The sequence below is a fragment of the Papaver somniferum genome, unplaced genomic scaffold (assembly GCF_003573695.1).
Source record: "Papaver somniferum cultivar HN1 unplaced genomic scaffold, ASM357369v1 unplaced-scaffold_47, whole genome shotgun sequence".
Classification (NCBI taxonomy): Eukaryota; Viridiplantae; Streptophyta; class Magnoliopsida; order Ranunculales; family Papaveraceae; genus Papaver; species Papaver somniferum.
Genome location: NW_020647304.1, coordinates 123678 through 133585, shown reverse-complemented (window position 1 = coordinate 133585; position 9908 = coordinate 123678). Strand labels below are relative to the sequence as shown.

Here is a 9908-nt window from a genome sequence, read left to right as displayed (position 1 = left end):
TCAAGCGCAATGTATTGAACTATTTTATGTCTTTTCTTCCTATTTTATTCCATAGTACATGTACGTTTTTTTTCAATTCAATAAAACGAGTTCAAATATTTGTTCAGTAAATATTTCCAACAAGGGTCGTCAGGAGTTTTAGATATACCAATAACGACTCTAATGTTTGTTTGAAATATTTGGTATGAGTCGTCATTTTTGGTGAAAGTCATATTAACGACTGTAAATGTCACTTAAAACAGAGACTCTTTGAGAGTTGAGTCGTCAGCCAATAAACATAAAAGAAAGACAACTTTTTTGATGTGCAAGAATCGTCACTTTGTTAGTATATCTTGTAACGACCCATTTAGCAGTTAATGTAAATTTTGAATTCACCAAAAGTGGTTGAGTCGGGTAACGGTTAAAAATTCAAAAAAAAATGACCGTTGGTTCTAGAATTTCTATAAATAGAGACCCATATCTCACCCTTCTTCACCAAAACCGTAATTCTCAACCTTCACATTCATTCTCATTCATTTATCATCTAAAAGAAAAAAAAAAGGAAACACCATGACTACTCCCTACACTTCTGAAGAGAATTGCGGCATTGCGAGAGCTTGGTTGACAGTCACAAACCACTTTGAAGATTTAGGAAAATACATTGATCAAACATCGGATTCTTGGTGGAACCGTGTATTCATCGTTTTTGTGGCGTCAGTCGGAAATTATAACTCAAGGTCTTTGAAACTCGTCAAGTAACAGTTTGAGGAAATAAAATTGGAATGTGAAGCTTTCAAAAGAGAAATGAAGGCAGTAAGGGAAGCCTTGCCCAATATATTGGATGCTATAAGAATAAGTATTTAAACAGGAGGTAAAACTTATCAAATTAGTTCGTTGGAGGGGGAGGGAGGAATCGGAGGATGAAAACCATGGTCTAGCGGGCATTTAGTTCGTTGATCCTGCAACTTAGACCACTAAGTTGTTAAATTCAGCCCACCAAGTCTAAGTCTATTAAATGAAACAAAAAGTTATCCTGCTGGCCAATTACAGCTTTACGAATTTCTATCTGTTTCCTTCAAAGAATTGTTGCAATCTCACTCGATTTGAGCTAAAATGGCTCAACCCTGTGTTTTTCGAACCCTGCCCAGAAAATGTCAGAATGCTTAATCACGACCGACCATGGTCCCTGGTGCATGCAACATGCTTTAGTAGCATGCTAACAAAAAAACGTAAAGTGTACACGACAAAATTCAGTTCCAAAAATTAGGGTTCAGCCGTCTACTCAACCCCAAATTGAAACTTTGAACCCTAAAAACGTCAAGAATCCTCTCTTCTTCTTGACACCTCTTCTCTGATGATATGAGAACTTCCCACGTAATCAACCGGGCCCTACTTTCTTCCCTATAGGAGGTCCTCCTTTGTTCTTTTGGTTGTTGTTCAAACAATGCAATCTAACGGTCATTATCTTGTCACCTCAAAAACATTTGTCTTTGTGTCTCTACGAACGTTTCATGCCGTCCGATCATGACCTCTTTTGTTACCTCTAGTTACATATATGCCCTTTGGTTAAATCAAACCAAGTTGGTTCTAGTTCTGAAGAATTCATTTTGCCTGTGAGGGTACTTTTGTCAATGTTATTTTCATTAAAAGCGTAATGCCTCGATATATTCTATTTCACCAACTTTGACTTTAGTTTGTTAAATTAAGCACCGAGTTAGTGCATTATTACTCATCGGATTAAATAGCATATGCCTGTGTTACCACCGTTGATCTTAATCAGATGTTGTAAGAACCTAAAATCTACATATCCCAAAGCTGGAAGAAATTCCCATGAGAGTGGGAGAAAAGGTTAAAATTGGATCCATTTTTTCACCCGATCAGGGATTTTTGCAAGATAAATTTGATGTTAACGCAAAGAAATGTAATTTCTTTTTTTCACAGATTAGATATTGTCGTACAAAAAGGTGTTGGTGTTCGGCTGGTGATAAGGATATTCCTACCAATTATTTGAAATACCTTTTTTTAATGAAAAATGAGTTATTTGCCCAAATATTTTTAAGATATGGTTCTAATGAACGAGTAAAAATTAGTACGGGTCAAATGGACACCAAAAAAATAACAAGAATGAAACTGGATTCATGTTGTAAACTTAAAAAATAGCGACGGAATCTTCATCATCAACGACAAAATCTTCATCTTGATTATATCCGGCGACGGAATCTTCATCATCAACTTATCCGGCGACGAAATCTTCATAGGTGGTCTTTTTGACGACGAAAGCTTCATCACTAGTTGTAAGATATTTGAGCAAATCAGTCCTACTTTGGGAGCATTTCTTTCTAAAGAAGAAAAACAAACTAAATGGTTAGAATTTAATTCCGAGAAAAACCATTCTTCTTCTGATTTAATCGGATCATATTCATACTTGTATTTGTCTTACTCCGGTAATCCTTCTCTTTATCTTGTCGGATTTCTCGGTATTGTACTCTTACGGTACGTTTTTGTTACTTTGTATTCTCTTATTTTCGATCTTAACTCATTGTAACCTTGAAATCCCATTAATGAAAAGGTTCCTTGTTTATCAAAATACAAAAAAAACAAAAAAACTTTTTACATCCTAGTTATTTTTACGTTTTTGTCCATTTAAACTGTGTCAAATTTTACATGTTTTTTTTTCTCAAAAATTATCGTTATTGGATAAATTGACGAATTTTATGTTTTTTTAATTTCTAAATACGAATAATGTCATTAAAAAAATAAATTAAAATACTTTAACTAATAAATAAAGTAAAATTGATTAGAAAAGCAATTAACCATCGATATCAGTACATCTTTTTACTATTAGGATTTTCCCTTGTCCCATCCTATAGAACTTTCTTCTTAGTCTCTAATCACGCAAGTTAATATCCGATTAATTTTCCAACTTTACAATTTTACCCCTACACAAAACCAGAAATGTCAAATAGTCAATCAAAGGGTATTCCGGTCATTAACAAACAAAACTAAGGAGCTCGTATAATACTGTACACTAGAGAGACAAGGAAATGGGTTTTAACAAGTCTTTCTTTGATGAGCGAAGAAACCAAAACACTCTCTTCTCTCTTTGTCTGCATCATCATCATCTGACCCTAGGGTTTCGATTTTCTTCTTCTACTACTGCTCAGAGGAATCTTCATCATCTAACTATAATTGGTAAGAAAACGATATGAAGTTTCAATTTTTATACTTTTACAGAGCTTCTTTTGTTGAATTTGATTGTGTTTTTCAGTGTTTTTGTTGATTTCAAGTACTGGGTTTTGTTTAGAATCATGTTTTAGGGTCTGGGTTTTTGTATTTTAACTCAATTTGAGTTTGCTGTAAGTAATTGATGATGATTTTTGGTAGGATTTATGGGTGTGTGATTGTCATGATACATGAGAAGAATTCAGTGTTTGTTTGTATGAAATTCCTGCTCTTTTATTGATTACTGATTAGTAATTTGGTGATTGAATTGTGGGGTTGATTGTTTCAGTAAGTATGATTGTGGAATGTAGGTTTATTTATAGAAATTTGATATAAAATTCCTTTTTTCTATTTCAGGAAATGTGTGACAGTATATTGTTGATAGATTGAAAAGAGAATTTATATTTGTATGGCGACCGAGAGTCCTATGAGAATGGTGGAAAACACTAAATGGCCGTCTAAGGAGGCTTCGTTTGCATCAACATCGCATAATATGGCTGCTGAGGAGTTAGGAATGCTTCTGAGAGGTCATAGAGGAAATGGGAGGGAGGGAACAGTTCCTAATAGAAGTGGAAGTGCGCCTCCGAGTATGGAGGGTTCATTTGCAGCTATAGGGAATCTTATAAATCAGCAGAATCCCAATTTGGATGCAAGCTTGGGGAATTTGAGTAACGTTAGTGGACAATTCGAATCGGAGGAACAATTCCGTGCTGATCCAGCTTACTTGGCATATTACTTTTCTAATGTCAATTTGAATCCAAGACTTCCTCCACCTCTCGTGTCAAGGGAAAACAGACGTCTAGTACGACATATCGGTGGTTATGGAAATAACCGGAAATTGACTTCCTTAGATGACAGTGCAAACGGATCCTTGCATTTACCGGGAGGAGCACTTTCTCCTCATAAGGAGGAGGAGCTTGAGGACGACAGGTCGCCTCCATGTAGTGATTTCTTCTCAGGGGAGTTCGCCACTTCTTTGTCAGCACGCCATAAAAGCGTGGTTGATCTCATTCAGGTACTTACCTTAATCTTAAGCTAGTCTTCTTATTCCTCGTAATGTGCGCGTAGTACCCCAGCCAGGGTTTTACCTATTAATCATTTCAACTTTATTTCTTATGGTTTAGTAGATTTATCCTGTCTGCAAGACGCATGCACCAAGTGAGCTACATAATTTCTTTTTCTAGTAGCTTGTGCCTTCATGTCTATTTTAATTTGTACTCCATGATTTGAAATCATGTTTCACATTTTGCAGGAAGACTTTCCCCGTACTCCTTCTCCTGTATATAATCTTTCTCGCTCATCAGGTCCTGTAGGGACAGAGGAGTCAACTGATCATGACTCACATGACCCTTCTATTGAGACTAAGTTAGTGGAGTTGAATGTTAAGTCTGGTGGCACTGATGTAGTTTCAGCTAGTTTAGGTGTAACTGGAGTAGGGCTGGTACCAACTAGTGACACATCAACTACTTCTATAAGTCCCGACAGGAGTGGAAGCTCACACTCTGCCCCAAAAGGGGAGTCTAGTAGTGTAGATAGTACCTCTCCGGAAGAAGATAGGTTGGTTGGTGGTCCGATTGGATCAGTTGTTAGCTCTATTGAATCTGAAATGAAGGGTTTTAGTATATCTAACCTACCCAGTGCGGAGGACCACAAAAATCAGCAAAGATGGCAGCATACTCAGCAAAGTAGTTTGCATCAGCCTCAGTATCATTCACATCAAGGTGGTACTTCCTATCAAGTTCAAGGGATGCAGTCTCAAATAGCAACTCAGGGCTTGAACAGTCTGTACAATGGTGCAGAGCAACTGTATCATGGTCAACCCAAGTTCTCTTCTGTTGATGTCCAGCCTGTATTCCAGCCTTCTGGCATTAGCCCATCCCTGTATGCGACTACAACAGCTTACATGGCTTCACCTAATCCATTTTACCCAAACATGCAACCTTCAGGCTTGTTCGCTCCACCATTTGGTGGATATGCTTTGAACACTGCACTTTTCCCTCCATATTTAGCTGGATACCCTCCGCATAATGCTATGCCTATGGCTTTTGACACTACTGGTGGGACAGGTTTTAATACTCGTACTCCTTGGGGTTCAACAGGGGGAAGCATTGCTCCTGGAGTCGACTTGCAAGACACATACAAGTTATATGGTCAATTAGGGTTAACAGTGCCATCTTTCAGTGATCCTCTTTATATGCATTACATCCAGCATCCTCCTGAGGATGCATATAGAAGATCTGATCAGTATGATCAGATGGCAACCAGGGGTGGGCTTACTGGAAGCCATTCGCTTAGAGGACCTACTGCAGCTGCTGCATATACTGCTGATCAGCAGAACCTGTATCAAAGAAATGGAGGTTTAAGCATTCCAGATCCTAGAAAGAGTGGGGTCATTAGCCCAAATTATTATGGGAGTCCTCCAAGCATGGGTGTTCTCATGCAATTCCCGACTTCACCTCTACCTAGTCCTGTAATGCCAGGTTCTCCAGTGGGTGGGATGAGTCCTGCTGGACGGAGGAACGATATGCGGTTTTCACCTAGTTCCAGTAGAAATCAGGGAGTATTTTCTGGTTGGCCAGGGCAAAGGGGAGCTGAAAGGTTTGATGACCCCAAAACATACTCTTATCTTGAGGAGCTGAAATCCAGTAAATCCCGAAAGTTTGAGCTCTCTGATATTGCTGGTCGTATTGTTGAGTTCAGGCAAGCTCCTAAGCTTTTCTTCTCTGTTTTTCTTTTCCCATTGAAATAACATCGTTGGAGCATTTGTTTTATACACACAATAACTCTTCATACATGGGTGCCTGCAGTGCTGATCAACATGGAAGTCGGTTTATTCAGCAGAAGTTAGAAAACTGTGGTACAGAAGAAAAGGCATCAGTCTTTCAAGAAGTTCTTCCCCATGCTTCTAAACTAATGACAGATGTGTTTGGAAATTATGTTATTCAAAAGGTCTGAAATGCTAATCTGGAGCTTTCTCCATTTGTTTTTAAGAATTTCTGTTCACTCTTTTGGTATCTTCGGTACCTTTTTTGAGTAGATTAGGCACTCAGTTTCATAATGGATGGGTATTTTCAAATTTTAGGGGGCTTTATTGATTATAGTGTTCGGAATTCACTTATGCAGTTTTTTGAGCATGGAAGTGCTGAGCAGAGAAAGGAACTTGCAAATAAACTTATTGGGCACATTTTGCCTTTAAGTCTTCAGATGTATGGATGTCGTGTAATCCAAAAGGTACGTACACGAGTATTGGTATTGCAGAAACGCTTTTGTATATTAATTACGACATGAAACGAAAGCATCAGTCATTGCTCCAGCTATTTTCTAGTGAAGGCTATGTTTGATCTCCTGAACTGAATACTGTTTTTGACACTAATTATTATACCCCTTGGCCCTTGCTACCTGACTATCTGGAACTAGTACTTGTTTCAGATGCCTAAAGATATTTCTCGATTGAGGAGAGGATTTTGGTTATTATATTAGCTTTGAAGATGCCAGACAATGGGCGATTGCATCTTTTATGAGAATATTAATCATGGTGTATGTAATTATGCAGGCACTTGAAGTTATTGAGCTTGATCAAAAAACTAAGCTTGTTTATGAGCTTGATGGAAATGTTTTAAGATGTGTGCGTGATCAGAATGGGAATCATGTTATACAGAAATGTATCGAGTGTGTTCCAACAGACGAAATTGAATTCATAATTTCTGCATTTCGTAATCAAGTTGCAACACTATCTACACATCCTTATGGTTGTCGTGTTATTCAGGTGGAAACGAAATACTTTTGCGCATCTTTCCCATCTGTATCACTTTTCAACAGTACTGTGTGTTTTTACAGTCTTATTTCTTCTGTCCTCATGAAATTGTTTCATATCTCTTGTTTTGGATAGCGGGTTCTGGAGCATTGTACTGATGAGCAGCAAAGCCAGATCATAGTGGATGAGATTTTGGAATCTGCTTGTGCCCTTGCACAAGACCAGTATGGAAACTATGTCACCCAGGTTCGCATCATTTTCCTTTGTATCATCTTGAATTTCTCTTCTATCCTCTCAGGCATATCTTGGTTCTGTTGACGCTGAAATCTGAAACAACTCTTGACTTGCAGCATATTCTGGAGAGAGGAAAGCCACATGAAAGAAGCCAAATTATTAGCAAATTAGCAGGGCAAATTGTCACTCTGAGCCAGCATAAATTTGCGTCTAATGTTGTCGAGAAGTGCTTGGAGCATGGTGATGCTGCTGAAAGAGATATATTGATTGAGGAGATCGTTGGACAGACTGAAGGAAATGACAATTTATTGGTAGGTCTTTCATAATTTACCAAACCGATTTACTTACTTTACTAATTATCAGCAAGGCCATAGTATATCAAAAACCTCATTTGTCATGCTTGAATCTTGTATCCTGAGCATATGTTCCTATTAATCTGACTAAACGAAACAAGGAATTAGGTCTTGTCCTTTTAATTTCTCTACTGATCTGCTTTTTATCCCTTTTATGTTGGTTTGTGAGTCCTCCAAATATCCTGTGGATATTACTAATCGAAATTAGTTGCAAAAATTAATTTAGCAGCTCTTTTAGTATTCTGTAGGTAGATGGTCTTAAGTCTGCTTCCAATGCCTATTTAGGAGTTTCCCGAACTGCACTAGATTTGCATGGCTTATGACATAGTAATTGGTGCACCTTTGGAGTTCTGTTCTTCTTTTGACATTTTTCCTTCTCTTTCCGTTTTTTTTCCTTAGATTATGATGAAGGATCAGTTCGCCAATTATGTGGTCCAGAAGGTTCTTGAAACATGTACGGATACCCAAAGAGAAATATTGCTTAGTCGAGTAAGAAGTCATCTTCACGCATTGAAGAAATACACTTACGGAAAACACATTGTTCTTCGATTTGAACAAATGTTTGGCGAAGGTGGGTTTCTCTTCTTTAGAAAATCACACACATAGCGAATAAGATTTTCTGCTATGGTTTATTATTATCTCTTCTTACGCTTTGAATTCATTTACTAATATCTCTGTTTGGCATGCAGAACTTGAAGAGCCTGAAACATAACAAGTGGACCACCAACGCTTTGCAGAGTCGCATGCAAATATAATTGCGACTGTACAATACATCATGACTTTTGCACCTTTCTGACATTTGAAAGGAAAATAACATATGCCAGGAGTTCTCAGAGTTCAACTGTTATTATCCCGGGACAGGGCTATTGAATACCCTTGAAAAATGTGTGGTACAACTTGGAGGGAAGGTCATCCTGTAAGTAGCTCCTTAATGCTTGTAAAATAATTAGTAAATATTAGTAGATGTGTATTATATCTGACTGACTTATATATCTATATATATGTATGTATTGGTTGATTGTAAAGGTTTTTAAGTTTCTGGTGATGATGCTGTAGTTAACTATAATAGGAGGGGTCTGAATAATGCTCTTCCGCTAGGGTTTTCTTTGAATTGTGAAGTTACAGGATTTGCTTGTGTTGCTTTTCATACAAAGTGATTTAACTGCGTTTAGTTGGACAATATCTTTTAATTTGTTTACTGTTACGTTTGGCATGTTTGGGTACTTGAAGTGTATGCTAACATCCCATGTCCATATACAGGAAAATAATAACTACAGATGTAATTCTGTTTTCTGAAATTCTGATTTGCTCGATAGGCCTAGCGGAGAACCTTGAGCGTCAATTTTTCAGAAGCTACCTCATAATAGATATACTTCAATCTGAATCGCCGGGTAACTTGTATGTGGAAGATGGAAACTTTTACCCTGGAAATTGATATTATGGGCTTTTATGTGCCATAGTACCCTGTATCAAATTTTTCTCGAGTTCTTGTTGTGAACCGCACCCAGCATCTGGCAACCTAGAGATGAAATGACCTTTAATGCTCAGCAAAGCCGCAAATTGCTAAAGCCATTAACTTCTGCATCACAGTATTGCTCCAATCTGGAACTATCCTGTAAAATTGAAATGTCTTGCCCCCATGTGATAAATGAGAATTAAATGTTTTGCCAACATGTGGGAACGCCGGAATCGAACATTTTAGTACCTAGGCTTGGTTCGAGGCCCATAATCTGGGGTCTCATCACTTAGCCCATTTTTTTGGAATGATTTTTTAGGGACTACTCCCTTTATGTGGGGGGACTACTATGGGTGGATAGTGGAAGTAAAGTTGGGTCACCCCTTATCCTATTTTTTTGTTAATACCAAAAAAGCCCTTGAAACTCAAATTAGTGTTAATGTAATGATTTCTTAGTGTTAGTCTAATAACTAGTTAGTGATTAGTGAGTTAATAATATGATAGGTTTGTTAGAATCAGAGTTATTGTGAGAAAGAAGAAGAAGAAGACAAAAAGATGCACAAAGAACCCAAAAAAATCTTCCCAAAACTCAATGTGACAAACCAAATGATGGATTTTATCAACCACAACCAGAAGATGAAGTTATGGGTATTCATGTATTGCTCAGATTTAGTCAATGTAGCTTGAATTGTGCAAAAAATGGAAAAATCGAAAATTTCAGGAAGAAATTTCGGCTAGGTCAAAGTGGTTCGATTACCTAACCTGCCTTGCGACGTAACCGAACTGTTCTGTATGTAGAGTTCGGTTACTTAGTTCAGAAGACGCAGGTAACCGAACTCCATTTTAATGGAGGTTTTGCTTTCAGAGAAAAGTTCGGCTAGGAAAAAAGTTGCGACCTAACCGAACTAAA

At 37.7% G+C, this 9908-nt stretch overlaps 1 protein-coding gene across 1 annotated transcript; it reads left to right on the top strand.

Annotated features, from left to right (window-relative positions):
- Positions 1–3032: 3032 nt before the first annotated feature.
- Positions 3033–8722, top strand: LOC113342737 (pumilio homolog 5-like). Its single transcript, XM_026587183.1, has 10 exons — positions 3033–3171; positions 3559–4216; positions 4454–5901; positions 6009–6150; positions 6325–6432; positions 6755–6967; positions 7091–7201; positions 7306–7500; positions 7942–8113; positions 8232–8722. Exons 2-10 carry the CDS (start codon positions 3611–3613, stop codon positions 8252–8254), a joined length of 3018 nt encoding a protein of 1005 aa, XP_026442968.1. The 5' UTR covers positions 3033–3171; positions 3559–3610; the 3' UTR covers positions 8255–8722.
- The last annotated feature ends 1186 nt before the right edge of the window (positions 8723–9908 follow it).

Coding starts and splice junctions, on each gene's coding strand:
- LOC113342737 (XM_026587183.1), top strand. CDS start 3,611: ATGGCGACCGAGAGTCCTATGAGAATGGTGGAAAACACTAAATGGCCG. Junction 6,151..6,324: donor GAAATTATGTTATTCAAAAG/GTCTGAAATGCT, acceptor TCACTTATGCAG/TTTTTTGAGCATGGAAGTGC. Junction 8,114..8,231: donor TGAACAAATGTTTGGCGAAG/GTGGGTTTCTCT, acceptor TTTGGCATGCAG/AACTTGAAGAGCCTGAAACA.